At 43.6% G+C, this 23,115-nt stretch overlaps 2 protein-coding genes across 2 annotated transcripts; both read left to right on the forward strand.

The window, feature by feature from the left end:
* Positions 1-18: 18 nt before the first annotated feature.
* Positions 19-20,936, forward strand: LOC134335234 (NACHT, LRR and PYD domains-containing protein 13-like). The gene is made up of 4 exons (XM_063017737.1): positions 19-359; positions 13,613-13,731; positions 15,196-15,329; positions 20,849-20,936. The coding sequence occupies exons 1-4, from the start codon at positions 163-165 to the stop codon at positions 20,852-20,854; spliced, it is 456 nt and encodes a 151-aa protein (XP_062873807.1). The 5' UTR covers positions 19-162; the 3' UTR covers positions 20,855-20,936.
* Positions 20,855-22,700, forward strand: LOC134335269 (gastrula zinc finger protein XlCGF67.1-like). Its single transcript, XM_063017782.1, has one exon. It carries the CDS (start codon positions 20,965-20,967, stop codon positions 21,604-21,606), a length of 642 nt encoding a protein of 213 aa, XP_062873852.1. The 5' UTR covers positions 20,855-20,964; the 3' UTR covers positions 21,607-22,700.
* Positions 22,701-23,115: the final 415 nt, after the last annotated feature.

The following is a 23,115-nucleotide window of genomic DNA, read 5'->3' on the forward strand; positions in this document are numbered from 1 at the left end:
CACCTACTGCATGTTTTAGTGAGCTGGAGGAAATGAATTAGAAATTTAACTTTAAACATTAAAACAAAAGGTGTGTGTGTGTGTGTGTGTGTGTGTGTGTGTGTGTGTGTGTGTGTGTGTGTGTGTGTGTGTGTGAGAGAGAGAGAGAGAGTGAATAATCTGATGTTTCATCTTTTCTTTCTCAGGTTGATACGTTGTTCTCTAACAGGTGAAAGTCATGCAGCTCTGTCCTCAGTTCTCAGTTCAAACTCCAACAATCTGAGAGATCTGAACCTGAGTAACAATAAGCTGCAGGATTCAGGAGTGAAGCTGCTCTCTGCTGCACTGAAGAATCCACACTGTAAACTGGAGATACTGAGGTAAGATTATAACACACACACACACACACACTGTAAACTGGAGATACTGAGGTGAGATTATAACACACACACACACACACACTGTAAACTGGAGATACTGAGGTGAGATTATAACACACACACACTGTAAACTGGAGATACTGAGGTGAGATTATAACACACACACAAACACTGTAAACTGGAGATACTGAGGTGAGATTATAACACACACACACACACACTGTAAACTGGAGATACTGAGTTGAGATTATAACACACACACACACACTCTCGAACTCAAACTCAAAAGAAGTTTTATTGGCATGACAAATAAGGACATTTGTGTTGCCAAAGCAAGTTACAGAGAAATATAAAAAATAAAAATAAGAAAGAACAAAAATATACAGAACAGTTACATATTAATAAAAACAGTGCAAAATAATAACAATAAAAATTATTATAATATTTACAACATTTATAATAGTGAGGTAGAGTAATAACAATCAGTGTGTGTGTGTATGAGACATGGTCACCCACTGTCCCTCACCTGGTGGCAGATGTGTGTGTAGAGTGCTGCTAGTGTGCAGCTCTCTCTGTGCTCCCCCAGTAGGTGGGGCAGTTTGTTGGGGTCTGGGAGGGAGGTAAAGTTGGGGATGATGATGTTAAATTTAGGGAAGAATTGGGAGTGGATGTGGTGGTACTTGGTACACCGGGTGAGGAAGTGCAGCTCCGTCTCTACTGTACTGAGAGTGCAGTGCTGGCACAACCTCTCCTCCCGGGGCAGCCAGGACCGGGTGTGTCGCCCCGTCTCCACGGCCAGGTCGTGTGCGCTCAGTCTGTACCTCGTCAGGGTGTTTCTTAATTTAGGGCGTCGGATACTGTGCTCAGATAATCTGCTGCACTGTAGTGTCTGTTTAGGGCCAAATAACAAATAACAACAAATAATAAATAACTGCATTTTACTTTGAGTTTTAGTTTCAGTTTCCCAATAGTTCAGATATTTAGTTCTGAGTTTGTGTGTTATTTGGTTTATTCTAATTGTGTTTGCAGATTTCTTCTGTTCCTGAGTCTCTGTTGTGTTAGTGTGTGTTAGTGGTGTGTCGGTGTGTGTTAGTGGTGTATCGGTGTGTGTTGGTGGTGTATCGGTGTGTGTTGGTGGTGTATCGGTGTGTGTTGGTGTATCGGTGTGTGTTGGTGGTGTATCGGTGTGTGTTAGTGGTGTATTGGTGTGTGTTATTAGTGTATCTGTGTGTGTTAGTGGTGTATGGGTGTGTGTTAGTGGTGTGTCTGTGTGTGTTAATGGTGTATCGGTTTGTGTTAGTGGTGTATCTGTGTGTGTTAGTGGTGTATCTGTGTGTGTTAGTGGTGTATCTGTGTGTGTTAGTGGTGTATCTGTGTGTGTTAGTGGTGTATGGGTGTGTGTTAGTGGTGTATCTGTGTGAGTTAGTGGTGTATCTGTGTGTGTTAGTGGTGTATCTGTGTGTGTTAGTGGTGTATCTGTGTGTGTTAGTGGTGTATCGGTGTGTGTTAGTGGTGTATCTGTGTGTGTTATTAGTGTGTCAGTGTGTGTTGTGGTGTATGGGTACAGTGACTCAGGACCAGTTTGATGAGGGGACTGGTATGTTTGCTCAGCTCTTGGTGTTTCAGGGATTTATAATGATAAATTTGGGGTTCGCTCTCATTTAGATGGTTCCAGAAGTTGATTGCTCTTCTCTGTATGTTTAAAATTAGTGGAAATCGGCCTAATTCTGCCCTGCATGCATTTTTCGTGGTGTGTTGGTGGTGTGTGTGTGCACCTTTAGGATGGTTTTACAGAACTCCAGTCAAGTTCAAGTTCAAGTTCAAAGCTTTATTGTCATATGTACAGTAGGAAACGTGTTTCCCTGTACAATGAAATTCTTATTTTGCTGTCCACACATGATGTAACAAGGTACAAATAGATAATAATAAAATAAAGTCAAATTAAGAAATAAAAGTTAAATATAGTAAAAACACGCTGAATATAAGTTATGTACATTGTGCAAGAAAAGAGCAGATATATTGCGATCGGTTATGAATAAAAGTATGTACATTGTGCAGATATATTGCAATCAGACAGTATAGTTACATGTGCAAAATGCAAGACAGTAGTGTAAACATACATGTGCAGCTGTATGTAGAGCTGTAAACAGTCATATGTGGTATAGTGCAAGTATGTGTGCAAGTGTGATAGTGTCTATGAATAATCAGCTCAGCTGTTTAAAAGTCTGATAGCTGTGGGAAAGAAAGAGATCTTTAGTCTTGTTGTCCTGCATTTCACACTTCTGTATCTCCGGCCTGAGGGTAGAAGTGTGAATAGTCCATGTTGGGGGTGGGTGGGGTCTTTGATGATGGATGCAGCTCTCCTGTGGACTCTGTGATGGTAGATGCTCTGGAGAGAGGGTTGTGCCGTCCTGGTGATTTTCGTAGCAGTCTTTATCACTCTCTCCAGACGTTTGCGATCCTTCACAGTAGAACTGCCGTACCACATGGTGATGCAATTGGTCAGGATGGACTCAATGATGCAGCGGTAGAAGTTGCTGAGTATTTTGGGTGACATGCCAAATTTCCTCAGCCTCCTCAAGAAATACAGCCGCTGCTGAGCCCTCTTTAACACCTGTGTGGTGTTTAGTGTCCAAGTGAGGTCATCACTGATGTGGACCCCTAGGTATTTAAAACTGTTCACCCTCTCCACCTCAAGGTCCCGGATAAACAGTGGCTGATGAGGTCTCCTCTCCCTCCTCATGTCCACTATCATCTCCTTGGTCTTGTCTATGTTGAGTGTAAGGTTATTGTCCACACACCAGGTAACCAGACTGTTCACCTCACTCCTGTAGGCTGCCTCCTCTCCTCCAGTGATACGACCTATCACAGCAGTGTCGTCAGCAAACTTCAGGATGATGTTGTCGGAGTGGGAGGCGACACAGTCGTGGGTAAACAGGGTGTAGAGGATAGGGCTGAGGACACAGCCCTGCGGGGTACCAATATTGGTGATTATGCTGGCTGATGTCCTGTTTCCAATCCTAACAGACTGAGGCCTGCCAGTCAGAAAGTTTAAAAGCCAGTCACAGATGGTGGGGTGTAGTCCAAGAGATGACAGTTTATGTGTGAGTTTGTGAGGTATAACCGTGTTAAAGGCGGAGCTGTAGTCAATAAAGAGTATCCTGACGTAGGAGTCTTTATGTTCCAGGTGTGAGAGAGAGACATGAAGGGCTGCGGCGATGGCATCCGAGGTAGACCTGTTGGCCCTGTATGCATATTGTAGGGGGTCTGTAGTGCCTGGTATATTGCTTTGAATGTGGGCCAGCACCACTCTCTCGAAGCACTTCATAATGATTGGAGTGAGTGCTACTGGCCTGTAGTCATTCAGACAGGATGGGGGGTTCTTCTTGGGGAGAGGGACGATGGTGGTGGTCTTGTAACAGGTGGGAACTGTACATTGTCTGAGGGAAAGGTTGAAGATAGAAGTAAAAACATCAGCCAGCTCATTAGCACATGCTCTGAGGGCCCGCCCAGGAATGTTGTCAGGTCCTGCAGCTTTGCGGGGGTTGATCCTCTTCAGGGCTTTGTGTACCTGGGCTGGTGAGACAACTGGTGTGGGGGAGGAGGGTTGCGTAATGGAGGTGTGTGTATTCTCTGTGGGGCTAGTGGGGATCGACGTCTCAAAGCGGGTGTAGAATGCATTGAGGTCGTCTGGAAGGCTGTTTGAGGCGCTTATGGTGTTGTTAGGCCTGGACCTATAATCTGTAATCTGTTCCAGACATTGCCACATATGCCTGGGGTCAGTAGTGGAGTAAAATCCCTCTGTTTTCTCTCTATACTGTCTCTTGGCTGATCTTATGGCCTTCTTCAGTCTGTACTGTGTAACTTTGAGCTCAGTCTCATCACCAGATCTAAATGCAATAGAGCGTGCTCGTAGCATTTGCAGTACCTCACCATTTATCCAGGGCTTCTGGTTAGGGAATTTCCTGACTTTTATGGTGGGCACAATGTTCTCAATGCAAGTGCCAATGTACCCAGTCACATACTCAGCATAGTTATCTATGTTCACAGAAGAGTCTTCCATAGTGGCTGCCTCTCTAAACACATCCCAGTCTGTTATGGCAAAACAGTCCTGTAGAGTGCTCTCAGCCTCTGATGTCCATAGCTGAACCTGTCTGCTAACAGGGTTTGATTGTTTGAGTCTTTGTCTATAGGCCGGGTATAGGAACAAAGAGATGTGATCTGATTCTCCAAATGGAGGGCGGGGTGCAGCCCTAAATCCACCACGTATGTTGCTGTAAACGTGGTCTAAGATGTTCTTGCCACGGGTGGGAATTTTCACATGCTGGTGGTATTCAGTTAATACAGTCCGTAGATTGCACTGGTTAAAATCACCCGCAACAATGAAAACAGCGTCAGGATGGTTAGTCTCCAGCGCGCTGATGACGTCATAGAGCTTACTTAGCGCCGCTGTGTAGTTAGCCCGCGGATGGATGTAAACAGCGACCAAAAACACGTTCGTGAATTCCCTTGGTAAATAAAAGGGACGGCATTTCAGCAATAAAAACTCCAGATCTGGGGAACAGTGCTTGTATACAGTCTGTACATCTTTACACCACGCGTTGTTAACATACACGCACACACCCCCTCCTGTTGTCTTACCGGAGGCTGCAGTCCGATCTCCACGGTGTAATGAATGAGTCTCGAGCTGAACGGCAGAGTCCGGGACGTGCTCTAGAAGCCAGGTTTCAGAGAAAATCAGAGCGCAGCATTCTCTTATTTCCCTCTGCGATGTAATTCTGGCTCTTAGTTCGTCCAACTTGTTCTCCAGAGACCGTACGTTGGCTAGCAAGAGGCTGGGTAGCGGTGGTCGGCTAGCGCGAGCCTTTAGCCTAGCATGGAGCCCGCCTCTCTTGCCTCGCTTACGTCGCCGCCTACGAAGCGCTTTCCTTGGGTCCGCGTACTCACTCGAGGCCGGAGCTTCTGGGCCTTCCTGGGTGTAGCGACGGTGGCTATGTGAGCGCACAATGAGTTGCAGCTCCGACGGAATATGACCAGTAAACTCAAAGTTATGTGCAGCGATATCCAATAATGCCTGTCTGCTGTATATCCGTAATGCAAGGCATTTATGCACCACGTTCAAAATGAGAAAAATATACATACAAAAAGAAAAAAAAAGTCGAAAAAAGTTACATCCTTGTGCAGAGCGAGCAAACACGTCCGCCTCGGGGGGTGCCATGATGCAAGGTCTCCAGTCTGTGCAAGGTCTCTATTGGATGTTTGTCCCAATTGTGGAATTGATGGTGTGTGAGCGAACCCCAAACTTCACTGCCATACAGAGCAATCGGTTCAAATCGGAATTTCCACGAATGTTTGATGTTTTTTGGCGTCGCCGCCCTGCGAGCTTTTTCTCTCAGTTCATTTACTGCCGGGTTAAAGTTTCCTGTGGAACTGATGTTCAGTCCGAGGTAAGTATAATCTTTAGTGTGGTCAATTTCATGCTGTCCTAATTTATATGTGTGTTTGGTTCCCTGAGATCTGGATCTTTTCTGGAAGGTCATAATTTTGGTCTTTTTGAGGTTGACGGTCAGGGCCCAGGTCTGACAGTACTGCTGCAGCAGGTCCAGTTTGTGCTGGAGACCCTGGGCACTGGGGGACAGCAGGACCAGATCATCTGCATACAGCAGGAGTTTAATCTCCGAGTCGTGTAGAGTGAGACCGGGCGTGGCTGAGTGCTCTAACATGGAGGCTAATTCATTAATATAGATGTTAAAAAGAGTTGGACTTAAACAGCAACCCTGTCTCACTCCACGCTCCTGAGAGATGAGATGTTTCTCTTACTTCCAATTCTTATTCCACACTGGTTTTCTGTGTACATGGATTTAATAAGATCGTATGTTTTACCCCCTACACCACTCTCTAACATTTTATAAAACAATCCTTCATGCCAAATGGAATCAAAAGCTTTTTTAAAATCAATAAAACATGCAAATATTTTAGAGTTATTTTGAACTACATATTTTTCGATCAGGGTGTGTGGGGTGTAAATATGATCGGTTGTGCGGTAATTTGGTAGAAAACCAATCTGACTTTTACTCAGGACGTTGTGTTCGGTAAGGAAGTGTAATAATCGTGAGTTAATAATACTACAGAATAGAGATGGGACGATCGATCGGCTATGAATCGGTATCGGCCGATTTTTAATCAAAATATGCTATCGGCAATCGGCCGATATTTCCTAAATGTAGCCGATCCGATCGTGTGATATATAAAAGATCACGTTAAGTTAATAGCTCAGTGGATTGATCCAGACTTTGAGCTACGAAGCTCCAACCATTGCATCAAAATTCGTCAACAATCGTACAGAAACCATCGTGAAAGCTCTTCATGACCTAAAATAACATCATTAACGTTGTGCATCATACATATGATGCAGTTTTGCTGATTGAAATATTTACTTTAAAAAGATAATTCATCCCGGTCCCATCTGAGTCGATTCTATCAGCACGTTATATAAACTCCTGGTTCACTTTGGTAAATCGTAAGTGGTTCTTGCTTGTGATGTAGATGAGAACAGAAAACGTTACAGAGCCAATCAGAGGCAAAAGTTTATTCATTACCAAATTCGTTAGTTCAGGATCATCTGCTGAACTTTTAGGATCATCAGAAAACTTTTTGACGGAATGAGTCTGACTCGGTTACAGATCTGTGGTAATAGCAGTTTAATTAAGCTTTTAAATTAAGCTTTTTAATGTAAAAGAGTCACACAAAATGTTCTGTAGTAGCTGGTGTTTATTTAAAACCACGACATGTAATTAATAACAGTAAACACGGAGAGATAACTGAGAAGAGAAACTTACGCTTCGCATGAAAACGAATCGACTCATGAATCACTTAGCGACACTGAACAGATCATCTCTTAAAGGCACAAACACACGCGCGCTGTTGCGTTTGTCTCCGGTTTATCTTCACTGTGAGGCTCTTTTTAAGTTTTGTTTTCAGACTGAACTGGATAACATTAAACATGCGTGTGTGTGTGGGCATGTTGCACCGACCCCCCCCCGATCGGAATCGGCTATCGGCCGATCGCCCTGAAAGGAGATCGGAGATCGAAATCGGTGCCAAAAACCCTGATCCGTACATCTCTACTACAGAATAACTTCCCCAGGTTACTGCTCACACAGATGCCCCGGTAATTATTAGGGTGGAATTTATCTCCACTTTTGAAGATCGGTGTTATGAGACCTTGATTCCAGATTTCAAGGAAGGAACCGACACTCAGAACCAGGTTAAAGACTTTTAACATCGCCAGGTGAAATTTGGAGCTGCTGTGTTTGATCATTTCATTCAGGATCCCGTCAGGTCCTGATGATTTTTTTTATTTTAGTTTTTTAATGTTGTCTTTAAGTTCCTGCTCATTAATGAGAGGGTCTAGAGGATTCTGGTGGTTTTTAACAGCCCGTTCCAGTTCCTCTAATTTACTAATAATGTGATTTTGTTCAGGATTTGAATCTAATTCTACGTTTTTAAAGAGTGATTGGAAATGGGTTGTCCAGATATCCTCATCCTGAATGGCCAATTCTTCCTGTTCTCTATGTTTTAATTTGTTCCAATTGTCCCAGAATTGATGTGTGTTGATTGATTGTTCAATAATTGTTAGTTGTTTTTGGGTGTACTAAGCTTTTTTGGTTCTGAGTGTACGTTTATATTGTTTGAGGGTTTCACAGTAAAGAAGTCGTGTGTTACTGTTGTTTGGGTCTCTGTGTTTTTGGTTTGATATTTTACGGAGTTCTGTTCTTAACATTTGACAGTCTTTGTCGAACCAGCTGTCATCTTTTGTAGATTTAGGTTTTGATTTAGATTTAATTTTTAATTAAGCTTTGTTTGCTGTATTTTTAAAGATCTGATTAATATTTTTAACTGCCTGATTTACTCCTTCTTTACTGTGAATGTACGCAGTGTCCAGAAAGTTGTCTAAGCTAATTTGGATTTCTGTGCTGCTAATTGCTTTCTGGAACTCCTCTGTGCTGTTCTCGGCCCATCTGTAGGATCTGGAGATGTTGTACAGCTTACTGGGCCGTGTGTGTGTGGTGGGGTTAGTTTCTGTCTTTTTGATGAACACAGTAATTTGGCTGTGATCAGACAGAGGGGTTAGAGGTTTAACAGTAAATGCACTGAGAGAGAAAGGGTCTAAATCTGTTATTGCATAATCTACTGTACTGTTACCAAGAGGTGAGCAGAACGTGAACCTTCCTAATGAGTCCCCTCGAGTTCTTCCGTTGACGATGTACAGACCTAAAGTTCGACAGAGCTGCAGGAGGTCTTTACCATTTTTGTTAGTAACATGATCATAATTGTTTCTGTGGTTTAGGTTCGAATTGGTATTAAGAATTTGGTTGTTATTGATGAATCTGTTTCCCTGTTCATTTATAATATCAGGCTGGGTTCCTGTTGTGGCGTTCAGGTCTCCACAGACGAGCACGTTTCCCTGGGCTTGGAAATGGCAGGCCTCTCTCTCCAGCTCTGAGAACATATCTTCAGAGTAGTATGGAGACTCTGACGGAGGGATATAAATGGCACAGAGAAACAGATCCTTCTGTGATTTTGTTTATTTTCAGCCAAATGTGGTATTTTCCAATTTTCATAATGTTTATTAGCGTGTGTAGGTGTGATTTGTACCAGATTATGAGACCTCCTGAATCTCTGCCTTGGCGCACTGTGCTAAGTTTTTGGGAGGGTAAAATGATTTCTCTGTAATCACGGGGACAGTGAGTGACCGTGTCGGCCTTGCACCATGTTTCCTGTAGGATGATGATGTCAAGGTTTTTAATGTGTGTGTGGAAGTCAGTGTGTAAGCTTTTTAATCCGAAGGCTGAGGAGCTCAGGCCTTGGATGTTCCAATTACTAACAGTAAGTGACATTGTGCAGATTTTTTTTTTATACATATGTATATACTTATGTTTATCTTTAGATATAGATATTTATATAACTGTATACAGTGTATCACAAAAGTGAGTACACCCCTCACATTTCTGCAGATATTTAAGTTTATCTTTTCATGGGACAACACTGACAAAATGACACTTTGACACAATGAAAAGTAGTCTGTGTGCAGCTTATATAACAGTGTAAATTTATTCTTCCCTCAAAATAACTCAATATACAGCCATTAATGTCTAAACCACCGGCAACAAAAGTGAGTACACCCCTTAGTGAAAGTTCCTGAAGTGTCAATATTTTGTGTGGCCACCATTATTTCCCAGAACTGCTTTAACTCTCCTGGGCATGGAGTTTACCCGAGCTTCACAGGTTGCCACTGGAATGCTTTTCCACTCCTCCATGACGACATCACGGAGCTGGCGGATATTCGAGACTTTGCGCTCCTCCACCTTCCGCTTGAGGATGCCCCAAAGATGTTCTATTGGGTTTAGGTCTGGAGACATGCTTGGTCAGTCCATCACCTTTACCCTCAGCCTCTTCAATAAAGCAGTGGTCGTCTTAGAGGTGTGTTTGGGGTCATTATCATGCTGGAACACTGCCCTGCGACCCAGTTTCCGGAGGGAGGGGATCATGCTCTGCTTCAGTATTTCACAGTACATATTGGAGTTCATGTGTCCCTCAATGAAATGTAACTCCCCAACACCTGCTGCACTCATGCAGCCCCAGACCATGGCATTCCCACCACCATGCTTGACTGTAGGCATGACACACTTATCTTTGTACTCCTCACCTGATTGCCGCCACACATGCTTGAGACCATCTGAACCAAACAAATTAATCTTGGTCTCATCAGACCATAGGACATGGTTCCAGTAATCCATGTTCTTTGTTGACATGTCTTCAGCAAACTGTTTGTGGGCTTTCTTGTGTAGAGACTTCAGAAGAGTCTTCCTTCTGGGGTGACAGCCATGCAGACCAATTTGATGTAGTGTGCGGCGTATGGTCTGAGCACTGACAGGCTGACCCCCCACCTTTTCAATCTCTGCAGCAATGCTGACAGCACTCCTGCGCCTATCGTTCAAAGACAGCAGTTGGATGTGACGCTGAGCACATGCACTCAGCTTCTTTGGACGACCAACGCGAGGTCTGTTCTGAGTGGACCCTGCTCTTTTAAAACGCTGGATGATCTTGGCCACTGTGCTGCAGCTCAGTTTCAGGGTGTTGGCAATCTTCTTGTAGCCTTGGCCATCTTCATGTAGCGCAACAATTCGTCTTTTAAGATCCTCAGAGAGTTCTTTGCCATGAGGTGCCATGTTGGAACTTTCAGTGACCAGTATGAGAGAGTGTGAGAGCTGTACTACTAAATTGAACACACCTGCTCACTATGCACACCTGAGACCTAGTAACACTAACAAATCACATGACATTTTGGAGGGAAAATGACAAGCAGTGCTCAATTTGGACATTTAGGGGTGTAGTCTCTTAGGGGTGTACTCACTTTTGTTGCCGGTGGTTTAGACATTAATGGCTGTATATTGAGTTATTTTGAGGGAAGAATAAATTTACACTGTTATATAAGCTTCACACAGACTACTTTTCATTGTGTCAAAGTGTCATTTTGTCAGTGTTGTCCCATGAAAAGATATACTTAAATATCTGCAGAAATGTGAGGGGTGTACTCACTTTTGTGATACACTGTATATGTGCATATACATTTTGTTACATTTTTTCAAAGTGGTTATTATTCTGTCCAGTGTTTTATTTTAGTTAAGTCTATTGCAGATGTACTGTAATAATTGTCTGATCTCACCCATGTCGTTTTGTTGCACTGGTCCTCTGAGAGCCTCAGCGTAGCTGCGCTGCGTTTCTGAGGTGTGGGTGAGGCGTTGCAGGGTTGCTGCTGGGGTTCTTTGTGGTCGGTGGTTCGTTGGTATTGGCGGAACTGAAGGGCATCTAGGTGCTGATCTGGTTGGTTCTGGTCTGGTTGGGTGGTTCGGTGGGGTTGGAAGGATTGGAGGGCGTCGAGGTGTTGATCTGGGGTGCTGTGCAGGTCCAGTTGAAAACGGGTGTGTCGGTGGTCTCCTGATGGGTGTGCTGTGGTTCTGATGTGGTCGCTGTCCTGGTGTGTGTGTGGCTCCGTTTATTCCCCGTGCTGCAGTTTTCTTGCGAATTCTCTGATGCTGTGTTTGTTCAGGTGTACGTGGTCGTACAAGTGATGGAGCGAGATGTTGGTGTGGTGGGCAATGTGAATGTTAGAGATGTGTGCACATCCTCTGGTAATGTCCGTGTTTATTCTTTGTATTGTGTCTGGGTGAAAGTCTCGTCATGGTAGGAGAGTAGATATTATAATTTTAGCATTTGGGAAAGTCTCAGCAGTCCTCTTTGCAGCTCTGCACACCATCGCTCCGACTCTCTCTTGTTCCGCCCTCAAGTCGTTTGTGCCCGTATGGATTATTATACACCTGGGCTCACCCAGGGTATTATTTTGGAGAGATGCGTAAACATCACGTGTCCTTGGACACCAGATTTTTGAGGTTTTTTGTCCTGGGAAAAGTTTCTCCATGTTTAAAAATTTGCCATTGGAGTCTATGAGAATGGCGATCTCAGTGTCTGTGTGGGACACAGCTGGTTGGTCACTTTGTTGTGGATGATCATCCAGCTGTGTGGTGCGGGGTGTTTCCTGTGAGGTGCCTTCCTTTGGTTTTGAGATGCCAGAAGGAGGCTGAAGTGGCGTTCTGGGTGTGGGTTGTGCAGAGGACCCAGGGGTGGGTTGTTCTGAGGAGGTGAATGATGGTGGTCCAGGGGTGAGCTGGGTGGCGCAGGCTGTTGTTTCCAGAGGTGATGGAGATGTTTGTATCTTTGTTGTTAATTTTTCCATGATCTTGTCACGTTTGTGCATCTCCTGTATGAGTTTTGTTAGTTCTGTTTTGAGGATTGAATGTTCTCTCTCCATGTTCTCCCTGTAGTGTACCAGTTCAGCCTGTAGCCTCTCTCCTTTCTTAAATTTTGGGTGTCCCTTCTCAGTTCCTGTACTGTCCTTTCCAGTTGTCCAATTTGTTCTTTGAATGGTTCTGGTGCATTATTGTTAAAAGTGTGTGTGAGGAACTTCTCTTTTAACTCTGTTATCTCCACTTCCAATAGAGCCACGGAGTCTTTGATCTGGGTGACGGTGGTGTGGAGGTGTGGGCTTGGTGGTGAAGTCGTGCAGGACTTCACACCTAGCTTGGTTCCTCTGTCTGAGGTGTGATTCCCACTGTTAGATGTGGACGGGATCTTCACACCTGGTTTTATACTGGTCCTGTTTTGTATTTTGGCGGAGGGGGACGGTGCCGGGGTGTCCATATGGCACAGAGTTTTGAGAGTTGGAAAAATCTCTTCAAACTTCTTCAGAGCCCCCTCACTGCCTTTTATTACCACAGATCCAATATGGTAGATGTTAACAATTAAAAGTTCTTCACCGTTTTCATAGATATGAATCTGCTGTCCTTTACCAAAGCCATTTTTGGTGATGTTTTTAAAGTAGGAGCAGATCGTTGGATGCCAGGTTTTCTTGTCCTCAGTGTAGAATGTTAGATATGAGATGTTCTCTCCATTAATTAGCTCAGTCTTTAAACAGGGTTTCTGGGTTTTCTTTCATAATTTTAAGTTTGTATTCCTGTTTGTCCATCTTGGTGGTAAACTTTTTAGGGTAGTCAAAAGAGCGTGGCTTTACTACTGCTGCTTCTCCAGCCATTTTAATCAAGATATCAGTAGTTTCATTGAAGCTCTCTTACCCTGAGTGTTCACAAAGCAGGAAGATTTCTGTATTTAATCCAAATTGTCTCCTAATTCCTCGTTATTTCCTTCAGGTTTTGTCCTTTTTCCTTGTTGTTGATGTTTCCTCCTGTTATTCCTCTTTGTTGAATAATGATCTTCCTCTTGTAGTTCACTTTGTCTTTTGTGTTGTTCCTCTTGTTCCTGTTTTTTTCCTTTTTAGCTTTTTATATTTTGCTGTTGTTTAAAGTTCCTAATTGTTATAACTTAAAATTTTGTTTGTTAAAATTTTTGCAAATGTTTATCTAATTTTAAACACAAAAAAACTGAAATAGTTCAGGAGCTCATCTTAAGCATGACCTCTCTCTCTCACTGATCTCTCTCTCTCTCGGTTTAATCTCGGTTTCTGGAAGGGAAAACCTCGAGTTTTCATTAATTCTAAGTTAACTTACCTGGTTTAATCATTTAACCCACTTTCTGGAATACCCCCCAGGTAATATAGTCTAAAAGAATTTTCCTGAATTTATGTTTAATGATAAATATAGTACATTCATTTATTTATCTGTCTGTCTATATATTAGATCTTTAATAATGCAGGCAGCAGGAGAGGGACACATCACTCCTGTGGATCTACAACATAAATTCCAGAAGAAACTAATAAAAAAGGAAGAGGATGAAGATGATGATGATGATTTCTTCTGTAAGTAAATGTGGAGCATGATGCCACTTTTCCACCAGACAGTGTGGTACAATTCAGTGTGGTACAGTGAGGTACATTTTAGTGTGGTACAGTACAGTATGGTACAGTTTAGTGTGGTACAGTACAGTATGGTACAGTAAAGTGAGGTACAGTACAGTGTAGTACAGTACAGTGAGATACAGTACAGTATGGTACAGTACAGTGTGGTACAGTACAGTATGGTACAGTACAGTGTGGTACAGTACAGTAAGGTACAGTACAGTAAGGTACAGTATGGTACAGTACAGTGTGGTACAGTACAGTAAGTTACAGTATGGTACAGTACAGTGTGGTACAGTACAGTATGGTACAGTACAGTAAGGTACAGTACAGTGTGGTACAGTACAGTATGGTACAGTACAGTAAGGTACAGTGTGGTACAGTACAGTGTGGTACAGTATGGTACAGTAAGGTACAGTGTGGTACAGTACAGTGTGGTACAGTACAGTGTGGTACAGTAAGGTACAGTGTGGTACAGTACAGTATGGTACAGTACAGTAAGGTACAATGTGGTACAGTACAGTGTGGTACAGTACAGTATGGTACAGTACAGTATGGTACAGTACAGTAAGGTACAGTGTGGTACAGTAAGGTACAGTGTGGTACGGAACAGTATGGTACAGTACAGTGAGGTACAGTATGGTACAGTACAGTGTGGTACAGTACAGTATGGTACAGTACAGTAAGGTACAGTACAGTGTGGTACAGTATGGTACAGTACAGTAAGGTACAGTACAGTAAGGTACAGTGTGGTACAGTAAAGTACAGTGTGGTACAGTACAGTAAGGTACAGTATGGTACAGTACAGTAAGGTACAGTGTGGTACAGTACAGTGTGGTACAGTACAGTATGGTACATTACAGTAAGGTACAGTATGGTACAGTACAGTGTGGTACAGTACAGTGTGGTACAGTAAGGTACAGTGTGGTACAGTACAGTATGGTACATTACAGTAAGGTACAGTATGGTACAGTACAGTATGGTACAGTACAGTGTGGTACAGTATGATACAGTACAGTAAGGTACAGTGTGGTACAGTACAGTGTGGTACAGTATGGTACAGTACAGTGTGGTACAGTACAGTACAGTGAGGTACAGTACAGTAAGGTACAGTGTGGTACAGTACAGTATGGTACAGTACAGTGTGGTACAGTACAGTCTGGTACAGTACAGTAAGGTACAATAAGGTACAGTGTGGTACAGTACAGTGTGGTTAGTATTGGAGTCACTAATCAATATAATAATAAGAGAAAGTGGATAGTGGGATTAGAACCTGTACTGTACCGTACTGTCCTGTGCTGCTACACTCCAGTCTGGATTTCAGCTTTAATCTAACTAGGATGTATTAGTGATTGTAAATCAAACCCACAACCTTCAGTTTCCTCCTGTTGTTGAGTTTCTTCTTCTCATGTTGATTAATTTCAGGTGAAGTCACTTTAATCCCTGCGGAACTCGTCAGTTCTGTGAACCTGCTCTTCTCAGAGGACCAACAGTGTGGAGGTTTCCAGATGAAGCCTGTGAAGAAGGAAGAACCTGAAGATAAAGATGGAAGATACTCAGTAAGATATTTTTTATCTTGAGTAAAATAACATTTTTATTTAATAAAGAATCATTTGTATCTAAATTTCTTCTAGTATTTTTGTGACCTAGTTTTTGCTTTAGGAATCAAAAGGTTACAGCTAGTTCTGCTACTATTAGCACACATCACCAGCTCTAATACTATCACTACCACAACCTTTATTACTACCACGACCTCCACTACAAGTACTACTATTACCACTACATTCTAATGTATTTGTACAGTGCAATTTACAATAGACATGGTCTCATAGCAACTTTACAGAATCCAGAACCAACAGACCAAAAACCTCCTGTCAACCTCCAGCCGAGGGCGACAATGTCAAGGAAAATCTCCCTTAAAATTACAGGAAGAAACCTTGAGAGGAACCAGGCTCACCTCTATATAGCTATCTCTGATAGAGCCTCCATAAAGGAAGAGGAAGAGACAGGTTTTCTAGGGGTGGTGCTAGATGATGAGCTGAATCTGGTCCCATGCATGATCACTGAAAGAAAGATGTCTGAAAGCCATAGCAAAGTCAAAAAAAGTCAAGTGGGGAAGAAAATAGATTCCTGATCTGATCTGGTTTATATTATTGTAGCATCATTTATAACAGAACATCTTATGTAGGAACATTAGATACAGAGCACCACCAAGGACTACGACTCTCCCTAGGTGCCTTCAGAACATCCTTAATCCCAAGTTTGTATGTGGAAGCAAACGAACCACCACTGAGCATGAGACTGGTTTATAGTACATTACTAAGCTTAGAGCTAACAAGCAAACCAGCTCACTTTCTGTTAGGGGTTGCCACAGCCAATCAATCTTCTCCATCTTGCTCTGTCCTGAACATCCTCATCTGCACAAACCCAAACCATGTACCTCTAATAAATTCACTCCCAACGAGCATCACAGCATCTTCCTCTCTGGCATTTCCAGCTCCCTCTTCTGCCATCTCTCCAGACTCGACTTAACCTGCTCACTTCTCCTGCTACAGATCACAGTGTCATCAGCAAACATCATATTCCTGTCTGACCTCATCTGTCAGCCTCAAGTTCCTCAAACTTCAGTTCCTCTCTTGGCACTTTATCATGAGCTTCCTCTAGAAAAACCCACAGTGCAGCAGCTCCTTCTGGCCTTTCCTAAACTTCTCTATTAACATTCTCAAAATGCAAACATCAAATCTGCTCACTATCTCTGACTTGTTTTCTAAGTTTAGCTTCCACCAGATCTTCATACTATGGCCCATCAACTTGATGTCCCTGAAGGTGCAGCAGCTCTGCAGATCACAATTAATTAAAAACTCTGAACCATTACGCTTCCACTCCTCAGGAATCCTGTCACTTTCAAAGATTTTGTTAAACAATCTGTTTAAAAAGTCCACTGTCGTCTATTCTAAAGATTTCTATGCTTCCACTGGTATGCCGCCTGTGCCAACTAGCTTTTTACTCTTCATTTCCTTCATAGCTGCCACCACGTCCTCCTTGCTAATCCAAAACACCCCCGGCTTAATATTTCTCATCCAACTTACTTCCACCTCTTCTTCTGCTGTATGTCCTTAGACCTTCAGCTCCGTTGTTGCTAGCCAGTCTAGTGTTTCATCATCCAGAATCTTTAACCCACGAGCGCCATTCGGTGGCCGGAATTTGGGTCAGCTGGTCATCACATGTTCCACTGTCTGTAATGGGTCCCCACATTCACAGTGGGCACTGTCTGCAAGACCCCACTGCTCCAAAGCGTCCTACCCCTGTTTAAGGGTTGTCCACTCCTTACGGGTGAGGTGCTGGCTGGGAACATCTGTTGGATCTTTAATATAGTGATGAAGCGTAGATGGCCCTGCTGCCTTCCACTGGTCCCTCCATCTTGCCTTCACCCAGGAAGCCTTGGAGATGTCAACTGGTGTTGTGCGGAGCAGTTCCTGGGCATGTGTGGCAAAGGGGCGTCGGGACTTGAGGCGCATGCACTGTGGTGTCTCTATGACGATCTTGTGGAGGAGGTGTGATTCACTCATCTGTGCCTTCCGAGCGAGGGCCAACGTGGCCGCTTCTCGTCTGACCTCTGCTGGGGCGATTCCAGCGAGGACAGGCAGTTGATAGGTTGGAGTGACTCGTAGGCATCCAGACACAGTCCGCAGGGCAGTGTTGAGGGCCACATCCAGCTTCTTCACATGGGGGCTATGGCACCAGACCGGGGCACAATACTCAGCAGTGGGAAACACCAGTGCCTCAGTGGAAATGCGCAGTGTCTTTGTGCTGGCTCCCCACGTAGTGCCGGTGAGACAGCGTATTGGTGCAGCACGGGCGGTGGTCTTTGCCATGACACTCTCCAGGTGTTGTTTAAAGGACATGATTCTGTCTAGCTTTACACCGAGGTATGTCGGGGAGGGCTGGGACTGTAGCCGGACATTGTCAACCATGATGTTGATCTCGCGGGTTGCTTCCTTGTTGTATAGGTGGAACATTGTTGCTACAGTCTTATCGGCACTGAGCTTGAGGCCCCAGTTCTTCAGGTAAGAAGACAAGATGGCCATGTCCTTGGAGAGGCCCTCCTCTACTGCTTCCCAGGATGGCTTGCTGAGTAAGATGGCCAGGTCGTCTGCGTAGCTGTACTTCCGAGATGTTGTTATGGGTAGATCGTGGATACAGACACGAATGTTGAACAGCATTGGTGCCAGCACTGAACCCTGTGGGACGCCGTTCCTGAGCTTTTTCACCCTGCTGCTTTGGCCGTTGCTGGTATATAGCCGGAAGCTGCGGTTGCTCAGCATCTCCATAATGAAGCTCACCATGTGCTTGTCTGGGATGGTATCCAGAAGTTTCATATGTAGCCCGTGCAGCCAGACAGTGTCGTAGGCAGCTGTGAGGTCCAGGAAGATGGCCCCAGCTTTCTCACCTGCCTGGAAACTGTTCTCTATGTCGTGGCACAGGGTCACCTGGTCTTTTGTAGATCTGCCACTTCGAAAGCCAGCTTGTTCTTCGGGCAGCTGGGGGTCAATCACTTGGGTGAGGCGCGCCAGGATAAGACGTTCGAGGAGCTTGTATGGTACACACAGCAGTGAGATGGGCTGGTAGCCTTTGGGGTCATCACTTGGCTTGTTCGGCTTTGGCAGGGCTATCACCTTCGCACAACGCCAGATTTTAGGCAGCTTTAAGTACTGAAGGCATACGGAGAGGAAGGAACGGAGCCAGTCAGTTACCTTCTTGCCTTGGTGTTTTATGTATATGCGGTGGATGCCGTCTATGCCTGGTGCATTGCCAGTCTTCAGGCGTTGAATTGGCAGTTCAAGTTCTTGTGTCGTGAAGTTAGTAGATAGGTCGGAATCACATCCTGGGGCCCTAAGCAGCTCATGGACTCTTGCCAATATCTGTCGAGCGGAGTCCTTGTCTGCATTGGGGAAGCGGCCATTACTCAGCAGGAGTGACGCAATGGAGTTTGCAGTGATGGGACACTGTGCAGGAGTTGTTGACCTACCGGTCAGCTTGTTCAGGGTCTGCCACCCCCGTCGGCTGGAGTGTGTGAAGTTAATTGACTCCACAGTCTCAGTCCAGCGTTGCCTACTCTTCTCGGTTAACCTGCAAAATAAATCATCTGCTGCTTTGTCCCTGTCTTCGCTGGTCTGCGATTCTGTACGGGCATGCAGTAGGTTTTGACATTCTTTGTCCCAGCAGGGAACATAGGCCTTACGCACACCACGGGGGATGCTGCGGCCAGCAGCATCTTGCAGTACGAGTCATAGGCATTGTTTAGGTTGTTAGGGCTTGGGGGTAGTAGACTGGCAACTGCCTTGCTGGCTTGTTTGGTGAAGACTGCCCAGTTCGCTTTCCGAAAGTTCCACCTCTTGACATCCTTCCCTTGCACAGGCTGGACCAGAGATGGAATAGCGATAAGCGACGGTCGATGGTGTGACCGGGGAAACATGTCCAGGGTGCGTCTTACAGAGAGTGGCTGGTTTGCAAATGCTAGGTCTGGATTGGTGGTACTGTTCCATCGGGCAGAGTAGAATGTACATGGCTCCTTTGGGTCATATAGGAGTGTTGCATCTACAGTCGATGCCCAATTTACCAGAACGTCACCATCACTGTTGGAGCCGCTGTATCCCCAGTCTGTGTGGTGACTATTAAAGTCACCAGCATACACAGCAGGGGCTGGAACATCTGGCAGAGACGATGGGACCAGTCTGCTGGATGGTGGTTTGTAGATGTTGACGATGGTGATGTCATGCACTTTCATTGTTAAGCATTCTATCTCTGCACCCTCCAGAGATTGTCCAGCAGCTGACCAGGCCATATCTTTGCGGACAAATGTGGCAATGCCGTGATGTTAATTGGCGATGTGACCGGCCAAGGTGTACCCAGGAACCCTCAGGATGTTCTTGTTTTCCATATGGGTCTCTTGTAGGGTGATCACTGTCACATTACTTTGGATGGCTATTTGCTCAAGGACGTCGATCTTGTTAGTGGTAAGACCCTTAATGTTGAGCTGGAGAAGCACCAGCGCTGGGGCTGTAGTCAGTGGATGATGTGAAGACATTTGTTTCGCTTAAAGGGCATGCAACCTTGCAACTGCTCTTCAGCTACTTGCGGGGGGGCCACGTGGAGGCTGTCTTCTTCTCCACCTCTCATCACTTGTCAGTACGTTCCCATCTGCATCCTTTATCATTATAACCTGCTGTTTATCCTTCCCAGCTCTGTTCCTCTTGTCTGGCCAATTGCTTCAAGTCCTTCTCACCTTCCCTAGTGTCCAACTTCTTATGTAGCTTAGCATTGACCCTTTTCTTTACCTTCACCTCATCTATCTATCTATCTTGTACCCTTGCCTCTTTGTCTCTGCCTCTTCCCTCTTAAACTTTCTTGCATTTTACTTCCAAATCTCCTTTTCTTCCTTTCTCTGTTCAGATTTTACACAGAGTACCTTCCTAGCTTCACCACTTTGTGGTCGTCTAGCTTCCCTTCACCACCATCCAGTGCCTGTCTCACCTCTAAATTTATCACCAGTCATCTTCCTTTACCTTCTTCTATCCGATCCTTGGTTCACCCTCCCTCCTCTTCATCTCCAAAACATCCTGCAGACCAGCATCTGGTGCTGTCTAACCACACAGTTTCCAGTCTAGTTGATGTTGCTTCTTCTGTGTAGGATATAGTCCACGTGTGAGCACCTTTCCCAGCGGACCAGGACCAGGATACTGTTGACAGATAAGGCGGTTCTTGCAATGGTTCCGTATGTCATTCTGGACTTGAGGCCAGCATTCACTAAGCTCGCTCGGCTTTAGTCAGAAGATGTCAGGCATAGGCGACAACACGTGTTCCTCCATCTCTCTCCTGAACTAGCATAGATTCCAGACCAGTGTCACTGCTGTCAGCTTAAACTATTAAAAGCTTTTTCACTTTTATGTGAGCAGGAAATGATGAATGCAGGATGAATCACGTTACAGGACTTTAGCATCAGATCTCAGTTTAACATTTACTAACAATCTTTATTATTTATAATGTTATTAATGTATTTTATTATTTTCTGCTTCAGGATTGAACAAGGATTTCTGCTGCTCCTCGAGTCCACGTTCCTCTACAACCCAAAATCATCTCCACAAACACATCAAGAGCTGCAACCATGATAAATATGAGACCCTGGTGAAGATTATGACTGAACTTGAGGATCTGACGCCCACCAGAAGCTCCAGTGATCAGCAGACGTCCTCTGGTGCTGTCAGCATTAACAGCTCTCTCACCAGAGAACAGAACAGAAGGAACGTCTGCTCACAGTGTGGGAAGAGCTTCAGGTTCCTGAGTGCTCTCAAGACACACCAGCGCATTCACACTGGAGAGAAACCATATTGGTGCTCACAGTGTGGGAAAGGTTTTACTCAACAGAGTGCTCTCAAGATACACCAGCACATTCACACCGGAGAGAAACCATATCAGTGCTCTCAGTGTGGGAAGAGTTTTATTACACAGACTAATCTCAAAACACACCAGCGCATTCACACTGAAGAGAGACCGTATCAGTGCTCACAGTGTGGGAGAAGCTTTAAGTACCAGAGTTTTTTCAAAATACATCAGCACATTCACACTGGAGAGAAACCGTATCAGTGCTCACAGTGTGGGAAGAGCTTTAGGTTCCAGAGTCATCTCAAAAGACACCAGCGCATTCACACTGGAGAGAAACTGTATCAGTGCTCACAGTGTGAAAAGAGTTTTAATCAAGAGAGTAAACTCAAAGAACACCAGTGCATTCACACTGGAGAGAAACCATATCAGTGCTCACAGTGTAAAGAGTTTTAATACACAGGGTAATCTCAAAACACACCAGCTAGAGAGAAACCGTGTCAGTGCTCACAGTGTGAAAAGAGTTTTAATACACAGGGTAATCTTAAAACACACCAGCGCATTCACACTAGAGAGAAACCGTGTCAGTGCTCACAGTGTGGGAAGAGCTTTAATATACAGAGTGCCCTCAAAAGACACCAGCGCATTCACACAGGAGAAAAACCGTATTAGTGCTCACAGTGTGAAATGAGTTGTAATACACAGGGTAATCTTAAAACACACCAGCACATTCACACTGAAAAGAAACTGTATCAGTGATCTCAGTGTGGGAAGAATTTTAATCAACAGTTTGTGCTGTTAATACAGTTCATGTCCCTAGTGAAAAAAAGCAGCACTTTGGCTAAGTGGGTAGCACTGTAGCCTCTCAGCGAAAAAAGTCCTGGGTTCAATCCCTAGGTAGGGCAGTCTGGGACCTTTCTGTGTGGAGTTTGCATGTTGTCTGCGTGGGTTTACTCCGATACAAAATTGTCCATGACTGTGTTCAGTATAAACTTGTGAACTGATGAATCTTGTGTAATGAGTAACTAAAGTTCCTGTCATGAATGTAACCAAAGTGTAAAACATGACGTTAAAATCCTAATAAACAAACAAATAAACAAAAAAGTAGTTAATTTAATCTAAGTATATACTACTGCATGTGTATTTAACTCCATGTTTCACATACACTTAAAGTGAAATTAAAGCACACTTCACAACTGCACAATCAGTATTCCAAGTGCACCTGGATTACATTAAAATATATATTATAAAAATACTTTAAATATATTTCTTTTAGAGTAAAATATACTTCCACTTTCTGTCTTTCTAGACTAGAGATTATAGCAATATATTTATCAGTATATTTATTTATGAGCACTGCAATGACATGTAGTAATACCAACCTTATAGGTATACTTGTAATAATACTGTTAATAAATACATTACCATGAAGTATGATTTTTGTTAAAATTGAGTTTCATTAAATGTAATATACTTCTCAAATACTTGTTTTCATAATAGATGTTTGGTATACTTTTGCAAAGAATGTTAAACAATTTGTATTTTTTAACATGAAGTTACTTATTGGTACAATAGTAAAACGTTTGTAGTATTTTTGTTATTATAAAATATAATATTTTAAAAGAATATTTCAGTGTTATTTAATTCTAATATGGAAAATAAATGAATCATATGAAAGAACATATTCGGGTACTTTTTAATACTAGGTTATGTATTTTTACTTTGCATGTAAATAATGGGTTTCACATGATGCTGTGATTATACTTGCAAAGATACTACATAAATATTTATTTAGTGTGCTTGAATAAACGAGTTAAAAGCAGAGATGTTACTGTAATTGAGTAGTTTTTTTGTGTACTTGTACTTTTTAAAGTAGATTTTACAACCAGTAATTTTACTTTTACTTAAATATGTTTTGTATTAAGAATTGTAATTCGCTACATTTTGAATAACATTTGTTACCGA

Source organism: Trichomycterus rosablanca, chromosome 2 (genome assembly GCF_030014385.1).
Source record: "Trichomycterus rosablanca isolate fTriRos1 chromosome 2, fTriRos1.hap1, whole genome shotgun sequence".
Classification (NCBI taxonomy): domain Eukaryota; kingdom Metazoa; phylum Chordata; class Actinopteri; order Siluriformes; family Trichomycteridae; genus Trichomycterus; species Trichomycterus rosablanca.

Bases quoted from the DNA above. Each gene is read 5' to 3' on its own strand.
- LOC134335234 (XM_063017737.1), top strand. From the start codon at position 163: ATGTTTCATCTTTTCTTTCTCAGGTTGATACGTTGTTCTCTAACAGGT. The intron at 360-13,612 runs GTAAGATTATAA...TCTATATATTAG, and splicing joins TGTAAACTGGAGATACTGAG to ATCTTTAATAATGCAGGCAG. The intron at 13,732-15,195 runs GTAAGTAAATGT...GATTAATTTCAG, and splicing joins TGATGATGATGATTTCTTCT to GTGAAGTCACTTTAATCCCT.
- LOC134335269 (XM_063017782.1), top strand. From the start codon at position 20,965: ATGACTGAACTTGAGGATCTGACGCCCACCAGAAGCTCCAGTGATCAG.